Source organism: Onychostoma macrolepis, chromosome 04 (genome assembly GCF_012432095.1).
Source record: "Onychostoma macrolepis isolate SWU-2019 chromosome 04, ASM1243209v1, whole genome shotgun sequence".
NCBI classification, from domain to species: domain Eukaryota; kingdom Metazoa; phylum Chordata; class Actinopteri; order Cypriniformes; family Cyprinidae; genus Onychostoma; species Onychostoma macrolepis.
Window position 1 is genome coordinate 4,154,423 of NC_081158.1, and position 27,960 is coordinate 4,182,382.

A 27,960-nucleotide genomic window follows, 5' to 3' on the forward strand; every position below is an offset into this window, starting at 1 on the left:
GTGCCATGCAATGAGAGGTACCATGCTCTCAAGAACTATAAACTGTCACCTAGATACCTGATTGGGCAGATAGCTGGTCAACTGATCAAAAAATAGGCACATGTATTTTACTATGGCACAGTAATATAGTAATAATTTACTACTTTCTCCTGTTTTACTGTTGATTTCCTCTTTTCCTGATCATTTGGAATGAGGATAAAAAGACAAAACAAACAAACAAACAAAAAAAACATGCAAATAAGTTCAAACATCCATTCAATATCTATTATTTCCTGAATATTACTGATGAACTGATCAAAAAGTAGGCTACTGTTCACATGCGTTTTACTACTATATAGTATAGTAATATAGTAATAATTTAGTACTTTCTCTTGTTTTATTGTTGGTTTCCTCTTTTCTGATCACAAAAAAAACAAAAAAAAAAAACATGCAAATAAGTACAAATATCAATTCAATATCTACTATTTCCTGAATATTATGAAATTCAAGAGGGCCGCCCCTGATGACATCATAATATGCAAATTAGATGAGCATATTTACACCCCACATAAACTTTAGGCCATGCCCAACATTTTTCTAATTTACAGTAGATCTCTATCTTTAAGCCCTTTCAAGCCACAAGCTTTTGAAATCTTGATGTCAAAATCCAGCATTTTTGCAAAAAAACCCTGGCGCCTAAAGGGTTAATACACGAGTTTCACAATTTGAGTTGAATTACTGAAATAAATGAACTTTCCCACGACATTCTAATTTATTGAGATGCACCTGTATATAGCGCTTTGATTGATCACTGGCCATGATTGATAAGGGCCAGTGGAGGGAATCTGGCCAGGACACCGGGGTTATACCCCTACTCTTTACGATAAGTGCCATGGGATTTTTAATGACCACAGAGAGTCTGGACCTCAGTTTAACGTCTCATCCAAAAGACAGTGCTTTTTGCCAGTATAGTGTCCCCGTCACTATACTGGGGTGTTAGGACCCACACAGACCACAGGTGAGCGCCCCCTGCTGGTCTCACTAACACCTCTTCCAACAGCTACCTAGTTTTCCCAGGAGGTCTCCCATCCAGATACTGACCAGCTCAACCCTGCTTAGCTTCAGTGGGTTAATATCAGTGGGATAATATCAGAAAATATTAAGGTGACTTTTACGTTCAGTAAAAAGGAAAATTACCTCATGTAATTCTATTCCCGTGCTTCTGTCACATGTTTTTGGGTTATGTTTAATTTCTCACTCCATTTGTCATGTGCTTCCCTTGCTCCTCATGTTATTCTGCCATTTGCACCCCTTGTGATTGGGTCATATCCTGATTGGTTGTTCTAGTCATGTGTTTTATGTTCTAACTGGTTCTTTGACTAAGGGTACGTCCACACGAAACCAGAGCTTTCCCTATCTTTTTTTTCCCACTCGTCTCAAGAAATATCTGCGTCCACACAAAACCACAAAACCGACAAAACGATGTAGTTTATATGCCAGACCAGTATGTGGTGCTGTAATTCTGCCACAGAGATACACTAAGAAGGGAGAAGAAGACTTGTACTATGCGCATAAACCTTGCGCCCAGTATTCAAACAAACATGGACCAATACATTTATTAATCTGTGTTAATGTCAGTTAATAAAAAGACAATCGTTCAGTGTTTGTTCATGTTTTTGTTGCTGTTACGTGACGTAGGGGTGTCTGACCAGGGGCAAGACGTGGGCTGATGACATCATCGTTTCAGAAAATACACGGATTCGTGGTCCACACGAAAAGGCAAGGGTGGCGTTTTCAGATTTGTCCACTCTGGGACCCGGTTTAAAAAAATATCGGAAATGCATGCGTATACAGCTAAACATCACATCGCTTTCACTTCTACTTTCACAATAGAAGCAAAGGGTTACTGGTAAGTCCCTCTCACTCCTCGTGCCTCTGAAATTTCCACATTTGTGACACCAGGTCATTTCATGCAGTGCAAGGTTCTAGCGTTTGGGATGCGAAATGCCCCAGCTACCTTTCAACGCCTTATGCAAAGGGTCCTAGCAGGTGTCACAGATTGTGAGGTCTACATCGACAATGTTGTTATCTATTCAAGTACGTGGGAGAAGCATGTTAAAACACTTGAGAGTGTGTTCAGTAAGTTGGCTGCAGCGTTACTAACTTTAAATGCTGCCAAATGTGAATTTGGAAAAGCAGTAGTTACTTATCTGGGGAAACAAGTAGGTCAGGGATGTGTGAGACCTGTTGTTGCCAAAGTGGAGGCTATCTTACAGTTCCCTACCCCCAGCAATAAGCGTGAGTTGCGCCGATTTCTCGGTATGGCAGGCTACTACCAAGGGTTTTGCAGAAACTTCTCTGCAGTAGTTTCCCCACTCACTGATCTCTTAAGCAGTAGCCAAAAGTTCATTTGGGATTGTGAATGTTCCCTAGCTTTTAATGCAGTGAAAGACCTGTTGTGTAATGCACCTGTGCTCTTAGCCCCTAACTTTGATAGGTCCTTCAAATTACAAGTGGATGCCAGTGCCACGGGGGCAGGTGCAGTGTTATTACAGAAGATGAACATGGTATTGATCATCCAGTGTCCTATTTTTCAAAGAAGTTTACATCCTATCAGAAGCAATATAGTACCATCGAGAAAGAGGCTCTTGCTCTCTTACTTGCGCTTCAACACTTTGATGTTTACGTTGGAGGTAGCGCAACTCCTCTTCTTGTGTACACCGATCACAACCCCTTAACTTTCCTCGCCCAGATGTCTAACTCAAATCAACGCTTGATGCGATGGGCATTAATTGTTCAAGAATATAACCTTGACATTCGTCATATGAAAGGCTCTGAAAATGTGATTGCCGATACTTGAGTGTTTTCAGTTGTTTCTTTTGTAACTGTTTAAGTGGAAAACATTTGTAGGGAGGTGGATGCCATTTACTTTAGAAGTTACCTTTTTTTTCTCCTGTGTTTGAGTTAGAGAGGAAGACAGGGAAGTATCTCTGTATTTTATTTCACTTTTCTTTTGATAGGTAAGTTATTTCTTAAAACCTTAGAAGAACTTTTTGTTTGTTGTTTTGGCCTTTTCCCCTCCTGAAGCCTTAAGTATTGTTTCCACATTCATTTAAATAAAATGCCTTTGGGCTATTTCCTTCAAACTGGTGTTATTGATCATTCTTGTGTACCTGCCCTGGGACTTGGAGACGGCAGTTCTCTCAGCTTCTCCCCACTATTTTGTTACACCCCTGTTACCCCTAGACTGCTAAAAGGGGCTCGTAACAATGTGTAAGCCAGGTTAAAGAGATGTGTCTTTAATCTAGATTTAAACTGACAGAGTGTGTTTGCCTCCCGAACAGTGTTGGGTAGATTGTTCCAGAGTTTGTTCCTCTAAATAGGAAAAGGATCTGGAGCCCGCTGTTGATTTTGATATTCTAGGTATTATCAAACGGCCAGAGTTTTGAGAATGCAGTGGACGTGGAGGACTACAATGCGATAAGAGCTCGCTCAAGTACTGAGGAGCTAAACCAGTGGTTCTCAACCGGTGGGGCGAGCCCCCCGGGGGGGCGCGAGTAGGGTACAGGATGAGAGGAAAAAAAATTTTTATCACTAAACTACTGTTATAAAAAGTTATAGTTTTGTATATACATAACTCCTGAATAAAAATTAAAATGTGTTTGGACTGATTTAAAAAAGAGTTTTGAACAAATTTGATTGGTTTGTCGATAGTGAGCGCAAATGCAGGTGATAAGCGGTTTTATTAAGCGAGTCATTGAGTTGTTCATTCAAACAATTCGTTCAAACGGCCGAATGAGACAGATGTTTGTGCATGGGTCATTGAATCTTTGACTCAACCGATTCGTTCAAAACACTGAATCATTCAAAACACGAGTCAGTGTTGCTGTGAGATGCGCTATGCTGTGATCTTTGTTTGGATTCATCGGATCTATTTTCGCTGCTAAAATAGACCAAAACAGTCATTATTTCGTCTAAAATGTAAGTGACTTAATATTATTAACTTGTTTGTTGAACTGTCATATGAAATCAGTGTCACATTTTCAATCGTGAGGTGATGGTAAATTAAGTGATGGTCAATTGTCAGCTCTCTTGGTCGTCAGGTCGTGTGATGTATGTTGCTGAACTGTATTCAAATGTTATAAATATAAAAACACCGCATTTTGAAATTTAACTGCAGTATGTCAATTTAGTTTATTTGTGTGTGCTGCGCTCACAGACTTTAGAAAACGGCACTCATTTGTTTAATTTCTCCTCGAGAAGCTGCGCAAGGCTCAAAAGTTTAAGGTCCTTGCACCCTGAGTCCGAAACTTGCGATACACGGATGGTGCACAGGCAATGACGGGGCGTGAGCGTGGCCTAGCTGCTCGCGTTCAACAAGTAGCTCCACTTGTGAAATGGACACACCATCGCGAAGCACTAGCTGCTAAAAAAATGCCGGTTCTTTTTGACTCCGTGCTGAACCAATCCGTGAAAATTATAAATCTCATCAAATCACGGCCGCTAAACTCTCGCTTGTTTGGGGTCCTCTGCCAGGAGATGGGGTCAGGGCACGAACAGCTGCTTCTGCACACTGAAGTTCGCTGGCTCTGCAGGGGGTGGGTGTTACAGCGGTTGTATGAGCTGCGAGAGGAGGTGAAGTGGTTGTTGACAGAAATCAGATCAGATCTGGATGACACTATGTGGCTTGCGTCTCTGTCCTATTTGGTCGATATATTTGACCGCTGGAACGGCCTCAACCTGTCTTTGCAAGGCCACGAAACTCATATTTTGCTCCTTGCAGACAAAGTGCACGCCTTCACACAAAAACCTCACAAGACACACACAAGACCTCTGGCATGGCTGCATCAGTCGAGGGAACTGCGACATGTTCCCCAGCCTTGCAGACTTTATCACTGATGCAGGCACGTCACACGATTTCTCCTCCCTTTTTCAATCAGCGTCTGAGCACCTGTCAGCAATGAGAAAACAATTTGCGACGTACTTTAAAGAGGATTATCGCTCTTTTGCATGGGTTCGAGATCCGTTTGTGTGCACAGCAAACGAGCTATCAGTTGATATGCAGGAACAGCTTATTGAGCTGAAGAGTGACATGGACTGAAGGAAGTCTTTAGCTCCTGCCCTCTTTCGTCATTCTGGGCAGCATTGATGCAGGAATATCCTGAACTCTGTGACGTCGCCTTGAAGATTGTCCTTCCTTTCGCGTCGACATATTTGTGTGAGGCAGGATTCTCAAAAATGACTGCACTCAAAACGAAATACCGCAATCGTGCACAAATCGAAGATGATTTGAGGCTATGTTTATCAAACATTGAGCCAAGAATTGAGGATCTTTGCAAGGCAAAGCAGGCTCAGGTCTCACATTAACATCACCTACCTGCAAGCTTCTGTAAAAAATGCAGATGATGCCTACTATTAGGCCTAGTAATAATAACAATAATAAAGCATAAATTAATATCAGAGGTCTGGTGCCAATTCCCAATTATAGCAATAGCCCAGTAATGATAATAGGCCTATACTGATGATAATAATAATAATAACAACAACAAAAACAATAAAGCATGTAACTAATTGCTCCCCGGGCGCTGGAGCAAGGCTGCCCACTGCTCTGGGTGTGTGTTCACTGTGTGTGTGTGTGTGTGTGTGTGTGTGTGTGCACTTGTTCACTACTCACTGCTGTGTGTGTGCACTTGGATGGGTTAAATGCAGAGCACCATTTCGAGTATGGGTTACCATACTTGACAATACGTCACGACTTAACTTAACTTAACCTCATATAATTATATAGCAATAGCCTAGTAATGATAATAGGCCTACCTACCGCTACTGATGATGATAATAATAATAATAATAACAATAATAATGTGTGCCTAAAAATAATAGCCTAGGGCTATCTATCTATCTATCTATCTATCTATGCAAGGTGGTGTGGGTGGGGGGGCACTGGGGCCCCAACTGCAATGAACCAGCTTTGGGGGGGGCCCAGCTTGCAAAAGGTTGAGAACCCCTGAGCTAAACCATTCAGGGCTTTATAAGTAATTAGCAAGATTTTAAAATCTATCCGATGTTTGATAGGGAGCCAGTGCAGTGTTGACAGAACCGGGCTAATATGGTCATATTTCCTGGTTCTAGTAAGGACTCTAGCTGCTGCATTTTGGACCAACTGTAGTTTGTTGATCAAGCGTGCAGAACAACCACCCAATAAAGCATTACAATAGTCTAACCTTGAGGTCATAAATGCATGAATTAATATTTCTGCATTTGACATTGAGAGCATAGGTCGCAATTTAGATATATTTTTGAGATGGAAAAATGCAGTTTTACAAATGCTAGAAACATGGCTTTCAAATGAAAGATTGCTATCAAACAGCACACCTAGGTTCCTGACTGATGAAGAAGAATTGACAGAGCAGCCGTCAAGTTTTAGACAGCATTCTAGGTTATTACATGCAGAGGTTTTAGGTCCGATAATTAAAGGGAAGCTCTCGGATTAAATCCAAAACATCTTAATTTGTGTTCCGAAGATGAACGAAAGTCTTACGGGTTTGGTACGACATGAAGGTGAGTAATTAATGACAGAATTTTCATTTTTGGGTGAACTATCCCTTTAACACCCTTTTCAGAATTTAGCAGTAAGAAATTACTCGTCATCCAGTTTTTTATATCGACTATGCATTCCATTAGTTTGTCAATTTGGTGTGTTTCACCGGGGCGCAAAGAAATATAGAGCTGAGTATCATCAGCATAACAGTGAAAGCTAACACCATGTTTCCTGATAATATCTCCCAAGGGTAACATGTAAAGCGTGAAAAGTAACGGCCCTAGTACTGAGCCTTGAGGTACTCCATACTGCACTTGTGATCGATATGATACCTCTTCATTCACTGCTACGAACTGATCACGGTCAGATAAGTATGATTTGAACCATGCTAAGGCACTTCCACTAATGCCAACAAAGTTTTCTAGTCTATTCAAAAGAATGTTGTGGTCGATAGTGTCGAACGCAGCGCTAAGATCCAGTAGAACTAATAAAGAGATACAACCACGATCAGATGATAGAAGCAGGTCATTTGTAACTCTAATGAGAGCAGTCTCAGTACTATGATACGATCTAAATCCTGACTGGAATTCCTCACAGATACCATTTTTCTCTAAGAGGGAATATAATTGTGAGGATACTACCTTTTCTAGTATCTTTGACAGAAAAGGGAGATTTGAGATCGGTCTGTAATTAACTAGATCTTTGGGGTCAAGTTGTGTTTTTTTTAATGAGAGGCTTAATAACAGCCAGTTTGAAGGTTTTGGGGACATATCCTAATAGTCAGAAGAGGATCTATGACTTCTGGAATCACCTCTTTTAGGAGCTTAGATGGAATAGGATCTAACATACATGTTGTTATATAATCATAAATATCAGTTTGTTGTTTGATTATGCCCTCGAAGGTCGTAGTTGGAAACCATTAGCCCCAGCTGGACCGTTTAGCCCTTGTGTGTGCAGTGGAATTGTGGCTAATAATAATTTCTGACTGACATATAACTGAACAAATCAAACAAATGTAAACGGGCAAAGGCGGGGCCCCCTACAAGGCGGGGCCCATGGGCAGTAGCCCAGTCAAGCCCAATGGTAAGTCCAGCCATGATTATGTCACAACGGCTGTCTTGATGAGTATCCACGTAAACACAGTCGGTTACGTCTTAAATAAACATAAACAATTAAAGGGGTCCTATTATGCTTTTTTACTTTTTGAATTTTTGGAGTGCTGCTTTGTGTACAGCGTTACCGGGGAAACCTCGATCTCTCCCACTCCAACTGCGCCTCCCACTGGCTGAGAATGAATTTGCATATATATATGCCGCCACAAATAGTGTGTCTGTGAAACATTGACTGGACTATGGTATAAAGAAATTCTTTAATTATTAATAGAATTAAAGAACAATAAACATAATACATATTACCGTTGCACTTATCTGTACATAGTAAATGCAGTTATTTTTAAGCTGTTGTTGACATCCTATCTAAAATGAGATTTAGCCAAAAAAACAACAACAATAACGTTACCACTCTAATATGTATTGCAGTATCCGTGCGTGCAATCCTCTTGTTCAATATTCTCAGGGTCTGAATCCAGCTCAAATTTATTATGGCAATATGGACTACTTGCACAACTACTTCCGCTTTCTACTTATTACGGCTCAGGAGTTTCCGGTTAGCGTTCAGCACACCTACTGTATATACAGATAGTTTCTCATGAGAATGCAGATTATTACTACATTTTAGGACTGGCATTTCTTTAAAAAAACAATTGATCATATTCTCTGTGTTAACATGAATTATCTTCAACCTGCTGAAATGTTCTTATAAATATACTTCCCTTCCAAATGTGCATTCTGAATAATAAATATATTTCCCCACTAACCTGCCGCATCAGTGCTTGTCTTCTCATGAACAGTATTTTTCTTTTACTGATCATATTTTATACCTGTTGAATGAACAGTTTTAAATTAATTTGACTGATAAACACCCTTACGAAAATTAACCATGATTTTACTATAGTAAAAGTGCCATATTTTTTCAGTTTTTACCATTTGTATAACAACACTTTTACTACAAATAGCCTACCATAGTTAAACTATGGTCAGTGTAGTAAAACACGAGTTAATTTGTGGTTATATGGTTTAACTTCGATTGCAATTTTTGGTTTTATTTGTAGTAAAACCATGGCTAATTTGTATTGTTTGTGTGCATTGGTGCTCTTATTCCGAGCCCCTACTGCTTATTCCAGTGTTTAAAATGGCTGAATGAATGTGCCTTATTTAACGATGTTAAACATTTAAATCATTTTTAACAGTAACACTTTGACAGTGTGACTACTTTGAATATTCATATTTTGGCATTAGGCTACAGTGAAATGATGACACAGAATAGTGACTAACATGTTTAATACAGATAATGTAATATGTAATATTGTAATATTTCAAAATGGAAGTGCGTCACGAGGCTCAGTGCAAGTATTTCATTGACGCCATCAACTTGCTGTTTTGGCAAGGGGCGGGGCAGTACTGAAACACCGTCTTAAGCTGTTCGCCAATCACAACGCACTGGGACAGCTAACCAATCACAACACATTTCGTTTTCGGAAGGCGGGCCGTCATCAAACCTGGAACTAATCGAGCTGTTTGTGCCAGGCAGGGGAGAGAGGTGTTGTAATAATGTAAATTATGTGAAAAATAATGCATTTTTTGGAACCCCCAAGCATGAGAGCATGTTCTAGTACACCCCCAAACAAAATCAAGATTTGTAAAAGAGCATAACAGAGGACCCCTTTAAGAAAATATTAGATGCGTATCAGTATAACAGATCCATGCCTTTCTTATACTTGGCTTATAATGTTAATCAAACAACAAAAGAAAACAGAGAATCACTTACTGCTCTTAAGTAACTTCTGTAACTTTAATAGGTAATTATGTTTACTTCATACAATATAGTTTTCACCCAGGTGTAAGTATTTAGTTCTTTTAAATCATTTATAATATGAAGATCAAGAAACTGGAATTTCTGCTCTATTGAGAATATCACAAATCACTTCACACTTGCTTACATTTAGATATAAGCCAGAAGCTTTTGAAAGAAAAAAAAATCAGTGGTATTAATAACTCAGGGAATCTGTGATTTATCATTTGAATCAGTCCTTTATCTTATCATTTGAAGGTTTTATTTTTGCATGTGAATTTCTCTTATTTTTTAGCGTGCGAGCGGGACTTTTATTTTGGTGTGGCTACGTGACGTCATAAGGCTGCGCCGCACTCCTGCATCTGAGATTCTGCTGAAGAAAGGTTTGTTTTACAACAAACAGAACAACAGAAAAGGTGCGTCTCATTTTCCATTTCAGATATATTTTGTTCTTTTGAATTTTCTGTTTATCAAGGAAACCTGAAACATTGACAATAATCAGTAATGTTTCTTGTTTGTGTGGCTGGGGAAGGTTTAGCTTTAATTTCATAATAAATAGACCTGTCTAGTGATGTATAATCAAAGGCTGCTTGCATGTTAACAGATATCCCCAGTTTTTGTAAAATAAGTTATTTTGTTATTTTTATATTGTCATATTCATTCTATTTTAGGTTTTTAGTAATGAGAATTTTCTTACATAGCAAAGTTTATTTTGTATAATAATACAAAAGCAGAAAATGTGCCAAATTGTGCAGCCCTACAAAGAAGCACAACAAACCTGGTGTTTTTTCCCCTATTGGTTTTAAAAAATAATATTTAACCAGAAAATCACAATTAAGATTTTTTTCCCCCTCCCTAAATCAGCTCTTACTCTTGACTGACTCTTACTAGTGTGCTGCTGAACTAGAGCTGATTGAGACACACAGATATCTGTCTGTTAATTATTCTCCTCTTAAACACACAGAGAAACTCCTGCTGAAGCACACTGTTATAAAGATGGCGTTTATTAAAGTCGAGAGTGAAGACCTGAAGATTGAAGAAGCTTTCACAGTTAAACAAGAAGATCCTGAGGAACAAACAGAGATGATGTTTATTAAAGAGGAGAGAGAAGAAGTGAAGATTGAAGTCAAACATGAAGATACTGAGGAACAGACAGGTTGGTTTTCATTCTCAAAGTCTTTCTCCAGTCATTGTGTGTCACTGTGCGTTCATACAGCCTCCGGCGAGAGCGTCAAAGTGGCCGGAAGTCATTCATTTTCAATGTGAGCCGGCGGCGAGCTCCTGCGAGGTATAGAGTATAGTTACAAGCCGAGGTCTCTATACGTTACTGCTGCGTTACATTGCTGACAGAATGCTGTGTTTTATAATCTAGATTGTAAAAAGGGTGTAGCACACACACTGTAAATAAATAGTACAGCACTTTAAATCATCAACCTGCTATCTTGACACACTTCCCACATCTTTTTTCAAAAGTGTGCTTAACTGTTTAGAAGCAGATCTCTTAGAAGTGGTGAACGCCTCACTTCTTTCTGGGACTTTTCCAAACTCCCTGAAAACTGCAGTTGTTAAGCCCCTTCTGAAAAAGCACAATCTTGATAACACAATGTTGAACAACTATAGACCAATATCAAATCTTCCGTTCATAGGTAAGATTATTGAAAAGGTAGTTTTTAATCAGCTGAACAACTACTTAAACTCAAATGGATACCTGGACAATTTTCAATCTGGTTTCAAAAATAACAGTGTTCTGTGAATGTTGATGCTTTAATAACAAATATTTTTCGGGAGCGTTTATGCTGGGATTTCATGAATGTAGCCACATAAAAAAGTAACGTAACTAATTACTTTTGAAATAAAGTAATCGGTACAGTAATGTGAATACTTTTAAAAGGAGTAATCAGTAATTTAATTACATTTTCAGAGTAACTTGCCCAACACTGGTTGGGGACACCCCTAATTAGGGCTACGCGATATCGCAGATGAATCGCATTCGATTATGAACACGATATCGCGTAGCTTGTCAGTGAACTACGGCTCTGTGTATTAACTGCCGCTCCACTTGAAAACAGGTGATGGAGATTTATCGCTAATCACGGAACTGGCTTTACTGACGAGATGCGCATGAGAATCGCATGTGATTAATTGCACAGCCCTACCCCTAATATACTGTGAATCCACCAGAATCTTTCAATATACTGTGATACAGAATTTTTCCTCATACCACCCAACATTACACTCAATGAAATGGACCATGTTCATTAGGGGTGGCACGGTACACAGATGTCACGGTTCGGGGGTCACGGTTCGATACGATTTCGGTACAACAGGGGGAAAAAAAACAAATCTACTATGCTCAGTTTCTTTTCATTTATTTTGAACAGACAGTAGTGCAAATTACAATTTTTTTTTCCATCTAGATGTGAAAATACTAAATATTATTACGTTATATAAAATCTGTTTTGTTTTCATTGTGAGTGTACACAAATAAATGCAGACATTTATACAGTAATTATTAAGACAATAAGTGTTTACAGTTGATTATGCTAGTATAAGGAAACAGTTGAAGTGAGCGCGCGCGCACACACGCACGCACACACACACACACACATCAGTTCCAGCATTGCTAACTTGACAGCGCAGTTAGTACTTTATCAAAATAAAATACAGTGAGCCAAACATCAGCGCGCCCGCCATTGGAACGTGACTGAAGTACAAAGCCTATTATTTACATAATAAATAATAGTTTAGCATTTAGATGCGTCACATCGCAAATATGGAATATTTGGATTTGTGATGAATGAGAGAGGTAGGATACACGAGCACAAAGCTACTGTATCCTACTGTACAAACAGTTGAGTGCGCAAGCCTTTAAAGTATACTCCCTTGTCAGTCTATGTGAGAGACGTGTTCAGAATCAGCACATGGTCACTGTCTGGGGGCTTTGTTTTCATGTGCGCATCTCATGGCTTTCGCTGTTCTTCTGCTGGTGGTTATCAAACAGTGTTGCATTACTGCGGGCGCCCCCTTCTGGATTGGGGGTGAATTGCCTGTATTCGTCGTAAGACCTCGTGCACTGAAACGAGATGTCCGAATACATGAACCGTGCCACCCTAATATTCATACAAAGCTAAATTAAAGAACCACTGTAAGGATCCACCCGCCGGCCCAAACAATTAAGTTTGGTTTAATGCATGTTTGGTCTTTTACTTGCGCCTCTGAATTTATCTGCATTTAGTTTCAATTTTATTCTAACTCCGTGCTTGATCTGACTCCAATTTCAAGTGATCATTAAATTTAGACTGTACTTCTAATTAAAAACTGATCACATATATCGATTGTATATTCATTTAGATATTTGATTATTCTAGACATCCCATACTTTCAATTATCCGTTCACTGGGGACCTAATGTCGCATAGAGTCTCACGCCCCCGGGTTTTTGCATAGATCTCATGGACACAAACTCACCAGTCCGATGTTAGTCAGAGGTTGTAGGTAGACTAATACCTAATTGTCTGCCGCCAACTGCTTGCTTATGACAAAAAGTGTAGTTTACTTAGTTTTTTCCCGTACAACTTGATATCACCAGCGATAACCAGAAATCTGAGGTCTCCAATGACGTGCCTACTGCTAAGTTCATTCATGAGCCTTCAGTTTGATCTATCCTGGCCGTAGATTAGCGGTAACAAAAGCCTCCTCACAGTCTAAGTCATAATGATTTCAGAAGAGATCAGAATAAATCAAATAGAACAATTTATTATTAGTCAGGCAAAGTTGTATCATGCCAATTACATAATGAAACAATTAGAAGCCAATTTAGAAAGGATAATGCAATTGTGAATCACATTGTAGCCGCGTGGCAACCCTGCTCCTGTACATGGATACTGTGGCTATATGGGAAATAGCCAAGTGACCTATGCAGGAGACAAACTAATTTAACATAGTCACACATGTAACAGTTATCCTAATTTAACACAAGACACACGGTCTAAAATGCATAGCAAAGCACTCAGATGTTTTAGAGAATAAACTTAACTAGCCTATGTGCACATGTAGTAGCACAAACAACTATACAGTGTGCTCTGTGGGCATAATGTGTTTAACACAATTACAGTTTTGAATCATACCTGACAGCAGCGGAGCTCCAGAGACCCTCACACACTGCATGGGGTTTCTGACTACAGAAATTCCTAAGTAGTGTTTTGTCACTTACCTTATATACCCAAATAAAAAAATCTTCAGATCAGTTGTAAAAACATAAAAGACCTTTTGGTGTTTTTGGTTCTAGTGCTCCAGGGTCGCACCTGGATGAAGATGGATAAACACTCCCACAGACACACCCCCTCAGCAGAACACAATTCTACAAAATACAAATGATTACTGTGAAATTGAGACAAATTTACCCATCGCACAGAGACCTTTAAAATGATACCAAACATGAAGGGGAAAAACAACAGGTTCACAATATATGTGATATGTGGTACCTATTCTTAATTGACTCTTTTCCCCCAAAAGGCTCCACTCAAAGTTAGAGGCAGAGAGGGCAGGGGAGGGGGATGAAGAGGGTCGTAAATGAACAAGGGAGTGGTGTTGTTTGCTCTCTCTGAAGATCTCTTCTCCAGATTTGTTTTATTGCATGGCATCTCTTTGCGAGAGTTCCTGAGTTTTGGCCTCAGAATTAATTATATAAGGAATTAAATTCACTCCTTGCACCACACTTGGGCCTATTTTTTTATTGGCACAATAAAACTCTCAGCTTTTGATGGGCTACAAAAAAAAATCACAACTGTTTTGCTGCATCAGAGACTAGAAAAACCCATGGTGACCCATACTTGGAATTTGTGCTCTGCAATTAACCCATCCAAAGTGCACACACACAGCAGTGAACGCACATCGTGAACACACACCCGGAGCAGTGGGCAGCCATTTATGCTGCGGCGCCCGGGGAGCAGTTGTGGGTTCGGTGCCTTGCTCAAGGGCACCTCAGTCGTGGTATTGAGGTGGAGAGCGCTGTACATTCACTCCCCCCACCTACAATCCCTGCCGGCCCGAGACTCGAACTCGCAACCTTTGGATTACGAGTCTGACTCTCTAACCATTAGATCACTCCACCAACAGGGTACAGTGAAAGAGAACGTCCTGTAGAGTGATTTTGTGCCTCTCTGTAATAGGTCCTGGAGCCACCGCTTGTTAATCGACCGCAAGTTTCTGGAGGGGATGTAGACACGGAGGTAGGGGGGTGAGGAGCCCGTGGCTGTTCTGTACATAAGCACCAACGACTTGAACTTGATGCGAGCTGCGACTTGTAGCCAGTGCAGGGAGATGAGAAGCAGTGTGACATGGGCTCTCTTGGGCTCATTGAAAACATGACATATTACGACATTTTTAATCCTTTGTAGAGATCTGATTGCACATGTTGGAAGTCCATCCAAAAGATCATTGCAATAGTCCAGCCTATAAATGACACAGGCTTGGATGAGAAGCTGTGTTGCATGCTCTGTTCGGAAGGGTCTGATCTTCCTGATGTTGTGAAGTGCAAACTTGCAAGATAGTGCTGTTTTTGCAGTATGATCTTTAAAGGTCAGCTGATCATCACGGATCACCCCAAGATTCTTGGCCAAACTCCATGGGGGTTATCATTGATGAGTTCAGTTGGATGGTAAACTGGTGTTGTACTGATGGGGTGACTGGGAAGATGAGAAGCTCTGTCTTTGCCAGGTTGATCTGCAGGTGATGTTCTTTCATCCATGCTGAGATGTCCGTCAGGCAGCCTGATATCCGAGCAGGTACCGTTGGATCATCTGGTCAAAATGAGAGGTAGAACTGTGTCATCACAGTCATCAGCATAGCAATGGTAGCAAAAATCATGTGCCTGAATTATGGGTGCTAGTGATGTGGTGTATATAGAGAAGGGGAGGGGCCCAAGAACTGATCCCTGAGGAACCCCAGTTACCATTTGATGTGATTTGGATACCTCTTCTCCCCAAGACACCCTGAAGGACCTACCTGTGAGGTAAGACTCAAACCAGTGGAGTGCAGTTCCGGTGATGCCCAGCGATGAATGAGAGGAGAGAGACGGGTCTGTAGCTCTCAAAAAGTGAGGTGTCTAGTGTCGTTTTTTTTATCAGTTGGGTTACCCGAGCCTGCTTGAATGCGATAGGGAAAAAATGCCTGTGAGAAGAGCTGATGTGTGTGAATAGAAACATAAGTGCAGGGGAAATAGCTTGCAGGAGGTGTGAAGGGTTTGGGTCTAGAGGGTAGGTTCTAGGGTGGCTGGATAGGATAAGTTAAGAGACTTTATCTCAACAAAATTGAAAATAAACGTGGAACAGTATGGTGTCCCATACTTGGAATTTGTGCTCTGCATATAACCCATCCAAGTGCACACACACGCAGCAGTGAGAAGTGAAAAAAACACACACTGTGAACACACACCCGGAGCAGTGGGCAGCCAATGCTGCAGCGTCCAGGGACCCTTGCTCAAGGGTCTAACCTCAGTCGTGGTATTGAGGGTGGAGAGAGAGCGCTGGACATTCACTGCCCCACCTACAATCCCTGCCGGACCTGAGACTCGAACCCCCAACCTTCGGGTTACAAGTATGACTCTAACCATTAGGCCACAACTGCCCACTTAAGCACAAATTAACAGTTAGCAAAATGTCTTTTTATAAATTCTAATTACAGCTAATGGCAAACATGCACAATCAGAATAAACTTTTAAATAAAATTAGCTGTAAACGTATTAGTTCTCCCAACTAGCAGATATTTGTTCTAAATTATAGAAACAGAAAACTGGTATTAAGCAAAACACTTACATGCTCTTGTCGTGTCCGCTGACAAATCGCTTTATTTCGTATTTGGGACGTGTCCTAGAGAAGGCAAAGAGTTAAGGACACGAGGTTCTGAGATTACTTGGATCTGAGGGTATGGGATCTAGCATACATGTTGTTGGATTTGATGTTTTAAATGTTTTCATATCTTTTGCTTTGTGTCAATAAACTGGTCTTAACTTGTTCTCGTTTCTTTTCACCCTAGATCTGATGGCGCTGAAAGAGAAGAGTCGGGAACTGAATGAAACGGAAGAAAAAAATCTGACTGAGAAATGTTATAATGTCATGGCTGGGAAAACATCTTTTAGTTACTCTCAGACTCGTAAAAGAGAAACTAGAAAGCCTGAAGTCCAGATGAGAGTTCACACTGAAGAGAGACCTTTCACCTGTCAACACTGTGGAAAGAGTTTCAGTGGAAAACATAACCTTTCAAGCCACTTGAATGTCCACAAACCCAAACCTTATACATGCAAACTATGTGGGAAGAGTTTCTCACAAAAAGGAAGTCTTAAGACTCACATGAGAGTTCACTTTGGTGAAAAGCTGTTCATATGCTTTCAGTGTGGAAAGAGTTTCAGTCAAAAAGAGAGTCTTAATGGCCACATGAGAGTTCACACTGTAGAAGGCCCTTTCACCTGCAAACTGTGTGGAAAATGTTTCGGTCAAAAGGCAAACTTTGATGGCCACATGAGAGTTCACTCTGGAGAGAAGCCATTCAAATGCCCTCACTGTGGAAAGAGTTTTACACTGAAAAAGAAACTTACAGCCCACTTGAAGATTCACACCAGAGGCAATCCTCACACCTGCAAACTGTGTGGGAAGAGTTGGACATCAAATGCTCATCTAATGTCTCACATGAGAGTTCACACTGGAGAGAAGCCTTACACCTGCAAACTGTGTGGGAAGGGTTTCACAGAAAATGGCCATGTGATGACTCACATGAGAGTTCACACTGGAGAGAAGCCTTACACCTGCGAACTGTGTGGAAAGTGTTTCAAACATAAAAGAAGCCTTAAGTATCACATGAGTATTCACTCAAGAGTGAAATGTTTTAGATGTGATGTGTGCAAAACAAGTTTTGCTGACAGCAATCAACTTAAGAATCATGTACAAAATCACATTGGGGAGAGGCCTTTCATGTGCCCTCAGTGTGGAAAGAGTTTCATGGTTAAAGGAAACCTTAAGCTGCACATGAGAGTTCACACTGGAGAGAAGCCTTACACCTGCCCTCAGTGTGGAAAGTGTTTCTCAGTTAAAGGAAACCTTAAGACTCATATGCGACTTCACACTGGAGAGAAGACTTACAAGTGTGTTCAGTGTGGCATGAGTTTCCCATATCACATAAGCCTGAAACAGCATTTGCAAACTCATTCTGGAAAGAATTCCTAGTTTACCATGTGACAAAAGGTTTAGAAATAATGCATTCACTCTGGAGAAAGACAGTTCAATTGTGATTGGTGTAATAAAAACAGCAGACTTACAAATATGAAAAGTTGTTTAATTGTGACCCTGTTTGTGTTCTTTATTTTATTTTTTTAAAGTACCCTTACAAATGGTTTGTTCAAGACCACTGTTAGTACACTTCTTTTTGACTAAAAATAAGAATAGAAAGTAATCACCTCCCTTTTAAATAATTTATTTTTGTTGCTAAAATGAAGGACAGTTTTTGTTTTAGCCAGCTGTATTTACTGTAGTATAAATAGCCATAAGCGGCAATCATCGGGGTCCAAGCACAACCCATTGGGCAATAGATGTTGAAAAGACATTAGAAAAAACAGGTCAAATATGCAAATCCAACTGATGTCAAAAACCTGAAACGACATTGATTTGATGTAAATTGAACGTCAAACAAATTGGCCTACTTAAACATTAATCCAATTTCATTGTAGGATTACCTTCCTAATTTCACCTAGTTACCACTGGAAGAATTTGCTGTCCACAGTTAATTTAAAATGATGTTACAGCATCGTCATCGGTGACTAATGTTTGACATCAAATTGATATCAAGTTGCCCACTGGGAAACACCTTGTGTAGAGGATAGAGTTAATTTACAATAGCCATGTCTCTTTTCAAACATAATACTAGTAGGCCTATTTAAGTGTCTTTCTATGGAAGTATTATTTTATGTACCATATCACAATAGATAAATAATATTGTCTCTTCATTTTAACTGGACCACAATATATCCAGTCATGTCTGACAACTTGACAAATGTTTTCTGAAATTATGATGTATAAATATGAAGGTATTTTGGAGATCTCTGATTTCTTTGAAAACTGACCTGTTGAACCATTTACACCGATTTGAAATTACACAATCTAAAATAATTTGTTGTCTTGTGCCTTCCTCAGGTGGACAACGTTAGTGTTACGTCCTTCATCTCTCATTTCCATTGATATACACTGAACAAAATTATAAAAATGCAACACTTGTTTTTGCCCCCATTTTTCATGAGCTGAACTCAAAGATCTAAGACTTTTTCTATGTACACAAAAGGCCTATTTCTCTCAAATATTGTTCACAAATCTGTCTAAATCTGTGTTAGTGAGCACTTCTCCTTTGCTGAGATACTCCATCCACCTCACAGGTGTGGCATATCAAGATGCTGATTAGACAGCATGATTATTGCACAGGTGTGCCTTAGGCTGGCCACAATAAAAGGCCACTCTAAAATGTGCAGTTTTACTGTATTGGGGGGTCTGGGGGGGTCCGAAAACCAGTCAGTATCTGGTGTGACCACCATTTGCCTCACGCAGTGCAACACATCTCCTTCGCATAGAGTTGATCAGGTTGTTGATTGTGGCCTGTGGATTGTTGGTCCACTCCTCTTCAATGGCTGTGTGAAGTTGCTGGATATTGGCAGGAACTGGAACACGCTGTCGTATACGCAGATCCAGAGCATCCCAAACATGCTCAATGGGTGACATGTCCGGTGAGTATGCTGGCCATGCAAGAACTGGGATGTTTTCAGCTTACAGGAATTGTGTACAGATCCTTGCAACATGGGGCCGTGCATTATCATGCTGCAACATGAGGTGATGGTCGTGGATGAATGGCACAACAATGGGCCTCAGGATCTCATCACGGTATCTCTGTGCATTTAAAATGCCATCAATAAAATGCACCTGTGTTCGTAGTCCATAACATATGCCTGCCCATACCATAACCCCACCGCCACCACCATGGGCCACTCGACCCACTGGCTGGTCTCAGACGATCTTGGAGGTGAAGATGCTGGATGTGGAGGTCCTGGGCTGGTGTGGTTACACGTGGTCTGCGGTTGTGAGGCCGGTTGGATGTACTGCCAAATTCTCTTAAACGCCTGGAAACGGCTTATGGTAGAGAAATGAACATTCAATTCACGGGCAACAGCTCTGGTGGACATTCCTGCAGTAACCATGCCAATTGCACTCTCTCTCAAAACTTGCGACATCTGTGGCATTGTGCTGTGTGATAAAACTGCACATTTTAGAGTGGCCTTTTATTGTGGCCAGCCTAAGGCACACCTGTGCAATACATGCTGTCTAATCACCATCTTGATATGCCACACCTGTGAGGTGGATGGAGTATCTCGGCAAAGGAGAAGTGCTCACTAACACAGATTTAGACAGATTTGTGAACAATATTTGAGAGAAATAGGCCTTTTGTGTACATAGAAAAAGTCTTAGATTTTTGAGTTCAGCTCATGAAAAATGGGGGCAAAAACAAAAGTGTTGAGTTTATAATTTTGATCAGTGTAATTTCAAATCAAAGAAGACCGCTGAGTGGTCCGACAAGACCAATGTCAACAGATGATAACTGAGACGCAAATGAGCCATTTGTAAGCACAAGGTCCAGTGTATGACCTTTGCAATGTGTCGGACTTGTTACCAACTGCGAAAAGTTAAAACAGTCCAGTAATGATAGAAATTCCTTTGCCATTGCAGAGTCACTTTGATCCACATGAATATTGAAGTCCTCCACAATAAGGATTCTATGGAACTTCGGGTGCATGATACTTAATTTTAGGTGGTTTGTAGACAGTAGCAATGATGGTAGAAGTAGAGCCAGAGACACTTAAGACCAAGCACTCAAATGTTGAATATTGAGGAATGGTCACAGCACTGACGTTGAACTGCCAATTGTAGACCGCAATAATACCACCACCTCTGCCAGATGACCTCGGGAGGTTTAAAGTTCCAAATCCAGGAGGAGTGATCTGATTAAACAGTACTCCATCGTCTCCTTTATGCCACGATTCAGTTAAAAACAGAAAGTCCAAAAGCGGGCATTAAACAATGCAGCATGATTCGGGCTATGTGATAAAGTGATAATATATAACTTAATTCCCACCATATTTCTGGTGTTATCTTTCAAACTAATCTAACTAATTTGATCGTTCTCCTTTAAAAACCGCGAGTGCAGCTTGTTAGCCCGTTAGCTTGTCACTCACGGTTCCATTTGCATTTCTATTCGCGCCTATTATTATTTTATTTTTTCCTCGCTCCGTTTTTCACGAGCTCATCAAACAACAGTGGTAAGTGGTAAGTTAAGTTGGTATCATTCATCAATCACGGTGAGTAATGGCTTCTTCTCCTGCTATTGTTGTTTGCACTGTTTGCCACATGTATAGTTTATCTGTCTCTGTCAGCAGCGAGGGATTCACATGTGATAAATGCAGGGAAATAGTTAGGCTGACAGAGAAGGTTTTAGAACTAGAGACACGCATCCAAACTTTAGTTGAGGACAGTAAGAATGTGAGGGCTGTAGATACTGCTTTGGATGCGACTAGCTCAGAGAGTCCTGTACATTGTTCGGTTTCGGTTGAGCCCGTGCAGCAGGGCAACTGGGTGACTGTGAGGCGGCCTAGTCGCGGGTCAAAACACCGTTCTTCCGTTCCGATTAGAACATCAAACAGGTTCTCCCCACTCAGTCACGCACCCACTGAGAAACCTGATGAAAGTGCTCTAGTTATTGGCGATTCTATTGTACGGAACGTGAAAAAAGAGACACCAGCCACCATAGTCCATTGTTTACCAGGAGCCAGAGCACCTGACATCTTGGCAAATTTAAAAGTGCTGACTAATGCTAAACGTAAATTCAGTAAGATTGTTATCCACGTCGGCGCTAATGATGTTCGACTTCGCCAGTCGGAGATCACCAAAAATAATGTTAAAGAGGTGTGTGAACTTGCAAGTACGATGTCAGACACTGTAATATGCTCTGGTCCGCTCCCTGCTTACCGGGGCGATGAGATTCATAGCAGACTGTCGTCACTTAATGGCTGGATGTCTAAGTGGTGCCCGCAAAATAACATAGGCTTTATAGACAATTGGAAGAATTTTTGGGGCAGACCTGACCTGTTGAAAAGAGATGGTGTTCATCCCTCCTGGGGTGGTGCCGCTTTTCTCTCTAGAAATATGGCACATAGTCTTAGAGTTTGTACTTGACTAACTGGAGCCCAGGTCAGGAAGCAGACAGACTGGCTAAACCGATCGTCTGCTAGCCGCCTCACGTCACCAAAGTCAGTTAACTCTCAGCACATAGAAACTTTTTCACCTAGATATCACTCTATAGAGACTGTGTCTGTTCCCCGAACTAGAAAATACATAAAACATCCAAACCAAAGTAATAGTAACAATTGAATTGATGTTCAACAAATAAAAAAACGATATAATACAGATAAACACATGATAAAGCTTGGCTTATTAAATATTAGATCCCTTTCTTCAAAAGCACTTTTTGTAAATGATATGTTCACTGACCATAAACTAGATGTGCTTTGTCTGACTGAAACCTGGCTAAAACAAGATGATTACATTACTTTAAACGAGTCTACACCCCAAGATTACTGTTACAAACATGAACCACGTCCAAAAGGTAAAGGGGGAGGTGTTGCTACAATTTATAGCAATATTTTCAGTATTTCTCAGAGGTTGGGTTTCAAGTATAATTCGCTCAAGTAATGGTGCTTCATATAACGTTATCCAAAGAAACAAGTGTTAATGATAAATCCCTGTGATGTTTGTACTGGCTACTGTATACAGGCCACCAGGGCACCATACAGACTTTATTAAAGAATTTTCTGATCTTCTATCGGAGTTAGTGCTGACTGCAGATAAAGTCCTAATCGTTGGTGATTTTAATATCCATGTTGATAATGACAGAGATTCGTTGGGATCAGCATTTATAGACATTCTAAACTCAATTGGTGTTAAACAACACGTGTCAGGACCTACTCATTGTCGAAATCATACTCTAGATTTAATACTGTCACATGGAATTGATGTCAGTGGCGTTGAAATTTTGCAGCAGAGCGATGATATCTCAGATCATTATCTAGTCTCCTGTATATTCCATATAGCTAAAGCTGTAAAGCCAACTTCTTGTTACAAATATGGTAGAACCATTACCTCTACCACAAAAGACTGCTTTATAAATAATCTTCCTGACTTATCTCAGTTCCTCAGCATATCCAATAGCTCAGAACAACTTGATGATGTAACAGGAACTATGGACTCTCTCTTTTCTAGCACTTTAGATGCGTTTGCTCCTTTACGCTTAAGGAAGATTAAGGATAAGAGTCCAACACCGTGGTATAATGAGCACACTCGCGCCCTAAAGAGAGCAGCCGGAAAATGGAGCGCAGCTGGAGGAAAACTAAATTAGAGGTATTTCGTTTAGCTTGGCGGGAAAGTACCCTATCCTACAGAAAAGCATTAAAAACTGCTAGATCTGATTACTTTTCGTCTCTTCTAGAAGAAAACAAACATAACCCCCGGTATTTATTCAATACAGTAACTAAATTAACGAAAAATCAAGCATCAACAGGTGTTGGCATTTCCCAAGAGCATAGCAGTAATGACTTTATGAACTACTTCACTTCCAAGATCGATACTATCAGAGATAAAATTGTATCCCTGCAGCCGTCAGCTACAGTATCGCATCAGATAGCGCACTATAGACCCCTGAGGAACAATTCCATTCATTCTCTACTGTGGGAGAGGAAGAATTGTATAAACTTGTTAAATCATCTAAACCAACAACATGTATGTTAGACCCGATTCCATCTAAACTACTAAAAGAGCTGCTTCCAGAAGTCATAGATCCTCTTTTGGCTATTATTAATTCATCATTGTCATTAGGATATGTCCCCAAAACCTTCAAATTGGCTGTTATTAAGCCTCTCATTAAAAAAACACAACTTGACCCCAAAGATCTAGTTAATTACAGACCGATCTCAAATCTCCCTTTTCTGTCAAAGATACTAGAAAAGGTAGTATCCTCACAATTATATTCCTTCCTAGAGAAAAATGATATCTGTGAGGAATTCCAGTCAGGATTTAGATCGTATCATAGTACTGAGACTGCTCTCATTAGAGTTACAAATGACCTGCTTCTATCATCTGATCGTGGTTGTATCTCTTTATTAGTTCTACTGGATCTTAGCGCCATGCTCGACACTATCGACCACACCGTTCTTTTGAATAGACTACAAAACTTTGTTGGCATTAGTGGAAGCGCCTTAGCATGGTTCAAATCGTACTTATCTGACCGCCATCAGTTCGTAGCAGTGAATGAAGAGGTATCATATCGATCACAAGTGCAGTATGGAGTACCTCAAGGCTCAGTACTAGGGCCGTTACTTTTCACGCTCTATATGTTACCCTTGGGAGATATTATCAGGAGACATGGTGTTAGCTTTCACTGTTATGCTGATGATACTCAGCTCTATATTTCTTCACGGCCCGGTGAAACACACCAAATTGAGAAACTAACGGAATGCATAGTCGATATAAAAACTGGAAGACGAGTAATTTTTACTGCTAAATTCTGAAAAACAGAGGTGTTAATTATCGGACCTAAAACCCCACATGTAATAACCTAGAACATTATCTAACACTTGACGGCTGCTCTGTCAATTCTTCTTCATCAGTCAGGAACCTAGGTGTGCTGTTCGATAGCAATCTGTCATTTGAAAGCCATGTTTCTAGCATCTGTAAAACTGCATTTTTCATCTCAAAAGCATATCTAAATTGCGACCAATGCTCTCAACGTCAAATGCAGAAATGTTAATTCATGCGTTTATGACCTCAAGGTTAGACTATTGTAATGCTTTATTGGGTGGTTGTTCTGCACGCTTGATCAACAAACTACAGTTAGTCCAAAATGCAGCAGCTAGAGTCCTTACTAGAACCAGGAAATATGACCATATTAGCCCGGTTCTGTCAACACTGCACTGGCTCCCTATCAAGCATCGGATAGATTTTAAAATCTTGTTAATTACTTATAAAGCCCTGAATGGTTTTGCTCCTCAGTACTTGAGCGAGCTCTTATCGCATTATAGTCCTCCACGTCCGCTGCGTTCTCAAAACTCTGGCCGTTTGATAATACCTAGAATATCAAAATCGACTGCGGGCGGCAGATCCTATTCCTATTAAGAAATATAAACTTTTGAACTGCGGGTTTCGTCTGGTCAGAGGAGAACTGACCCCCGACTGAGTCTGGTTTCTCCCAAGGTTTTTTTCTCCATTCTGTCTCAGAGGGAGTTTTGGTTCCTTGCCGCTGTCGCCTCTGGCTTGCTCAGTTGGAGACACTTAATTTCTAGCGATTATCGCCGATTTGATTGCACAGATACTATTTAAACTAAACTGAGCTAGACAATGACATCTCTGAATTCAATAATGAAATGCCTTTAACTGAAAATTGAGTGTTTAATCTTATCATTATACATTACTGACACTCTATCCTCCAATTTGATACTGTTAAGTGCTTTGACACAATCTGTATTGTAAAAGCGCTATATAAATAAAGGTGACTTGACTTGACTTGATGAAGACGGCTGTGGTTTATCCTCCACGCAGGGGACAGATATAAAATTTCTATGATCGATGCCAGTGGAAGGCAAACAGTTAATCTTACGCCGGCATGAAGTGACAAAATTAAATATATTAGGAGAATATGAGACAAAAAGGCTGCGCCTCGAGCCCCGATGTATGTATCGTTTAGGACGCAGCAAAGCAGCATCTTGACAAAGTTTATAAGAGTCTTTAGGTAAACGATAAGAAAACCGTTTTAAGCTCAAAAGTTGGCGTGCAGTGTACCTTAGGGCCATAGTCTTTAAGTCCATGTAAACGGCCAGTCCAGATTGAATCCCTGAAGCACACCGTGAGCTCAATATCACAAGCTCTACATGCACAGCCGGTCCACAGAGTCGATTCTCCTTAGCACGCTACAAGTTAATCCAAGTGGAGAGCAGAAATAAAAGCAACAATCCAAAATATATAAAATGGCACAACCACATCGCAGCCGCAAGAGTGGAGGAAAAAAATAGATAAATAAAACAGGGACGGTAAGAGGAGCGGCAGCCAAACGCACCAGCGTTCCCTGAGCAGCACCAGAAACCTCATTATTCTGAACCATTTACACTGATTTCAGTTCATGTGGATTTATGTGTCATTCACATTGATATTAAAGGGTCATGAAACCCCAGACTACTTTTTCTGAGATTTTAGCAGAGGTGTTTGTGTTGCACATCATAGAAGACAATGTTAGCATCCGATCATTTTAACTGTTGGAGAAACCTGGTTAATTTTAAGCTTTTTTGCGCTATTTTCATCTTCCGGGTCTTCTTAAAATCTACATTGTGTTGACGTCACAATTTGTGACATGGCAATGGACTACAGTACATCGATGACGCGTTGGTGTCTATTTAATTATTCATGAGTCGGCGTGTTCTTATCCTATGAGAAGACTCTTCGCTTAATTATTCACAACAGCATGTGCTGACAGACGCTTTAGACTGTGAGATCACGCACATTTACTGAGAGAAACGTTCATGGATCGAAGGAGAGTGTTTGTTTTTGCTTTGGAATAAGAGTTCGGTACAAACGTGATTCATTCACTTAGTGAGTAAAAAGTTATCGGATGTGCTGCAGCGCGTTCAATTTCGATACAGAGTGCAAATGGCTGTGCATTTATTTGTGTTTTTAACTCGATGGGATCGAAAAGAAACTGTCTGAACCCGAAGCTGTTTGTGTTTTCTGTCTCCCTTCTTCCCCCTCCGCAGTGCACCACGCCCACTTTTTTTAGCGTTTTTTAAAACTGTGGTGAGAACTAACCAGTGCTGAAACAGGGGGTTTCATGACCCTTTAATAGTTGAAATTGCTGAAACACACAAAAAATCTGCGTACACAATGTCTGTTATCTGATACCTTCTCAGTATTATCAGTGTGAATTACAGACATCAATTGGTACATTTAAATCTAAAGGACGACAAAAATATACCTCAGTATATGAAACGCACAGCTTTCACCTACATAAACATTTACCCCTGTAATAATTTATTTGTTATTCAGAGTGATGAACCTGATAGAAAAAAAAATTATATTCTATTCTATTCAAATTCTCATCCTGTGTTTCCCTCTAGTGGTCAACATTAGTACAACATGTTGTAGACCGTCGGCCATTTTTAATGGGCAAAAACTTCTTTTCTATCTCCTCTTAAACCACGTGATTAATTCACACAAAATTTTGCATGTATCATCTATAGACATTAATGACACAGTTATCAAAATAATTTTAGTCAAACCATTTAGAGAAAATATGTGCCAACATGTAGCCATTGCTCCATGCACTTATCAAACTATATCTTCTAAACCATTTGATGAATCCAAGTTCTTTTGATAATTTTTTTTTTTTGTTATCAGGGTCTCTAGATGATACATACAACATTTGGCATTAATTGGACAAATGGTTTAGGACGAGTATGAAAAAGTAGGTTTATAAAAAAGCTCAAATTGTGGAATCATTTAATGCATGGCAAAAATCCAAGATATACATTGTGTTCAGCTTGACACAGAGAATCAGAGGAATTGTATTGAGGAATTTGTTGATTAGATGCTGCATTAGTGGAAAAAGAACTGCTGTATTTTTGCAGACAAGACTGAGAAGACAATAACATTAGCAGTACCTCAAGCAGTTAAAATAATGTGACAAAAATACGCCTAAGTCTGACCCAAATTTGTAATGTCATGATCGTTACCTTCAATTTGCATTAGTTCATATCCAGCTGGTAACATTCGTTAGCCAGCGCAGTTGCATATTTAACCCTCTGCGGTCGACGCCCGCGGCGACACGTTTTGTAGCAAATTTTCCTGATAAGGCCGAAAAGAGCTTGAATTACTCTGCCATTTTTGATCGTACAGATAAGAGCAATACACCATTTGAATCTGTAAGGGGTCTACTTTTATTTGTATACACTCATAATAACAACAAAATTTGTACTTTTGAAAAATAAAGAAAACAAACAGGGTGCACTCTCAGTCTTCACTCTCTCCTGCAAACTGCTTTTTGAAACACGTCACTAAAATGAACTGTAACTCAGCAAATACTTCACACAGAGACATGAGAAATATATCTATAGAGAGCTTGACATGTCTACTCTTAAATGAAGTTTTCTTACCAAAAACAAATATTCTGTGATAAAGTAATCCGTATGAAACCAATGACAGGTCCAGTTTTTCCGTCTGATCTCATTATCTCTAATTAGGTCACGCCCACGAGCTGCTCGCGCTATTGATATTACGCTCCATTCACACGGGCAGTGCTGCGTTAAGCCTTTGCGGGGCCCTGGGCTAAATGCAGCATTGGGGGCCCCCTACCACCAAAACGTATGTACATAAATTAGCTAAACAATATTATCGAGTATAATCTTACAAA

At 40.2% G+C, this 27,960-nt stretch overlaps 1 protein-coding gene across 1 annotated transcript; it reads left to right on the forward strand.

The window, feature by feature from the left end:
* Window positions 1-9,744: 9,744 nt before the first annotated feature.
* On the forward strand, window positions 9,745-18,418 carry LOC131538376 (gastrula zinc finger protein XlCGF57.1-like). Its single transcript, XM_058772236.1, has 3 exons — window positions 9,745-9,846; window positions 10,395-10,586; window positions 16,465-18,418. Exons 2-3 carry the CDS (start codon window positions 10,427-10,429, stop codon window positions 17,646-17,648), a joined length of 1,344 nt encoding a protein of 447 aa, XP_058628219.1. The 5' UTR covers window positions 9,745-9,846; window positions 10,395-10,426; the 3' UTR covers window positions 17,649-18,418.
* The last annotated feature ends 9,542 nt before the right edge of the window (window positions 18,419-27,960 follow it).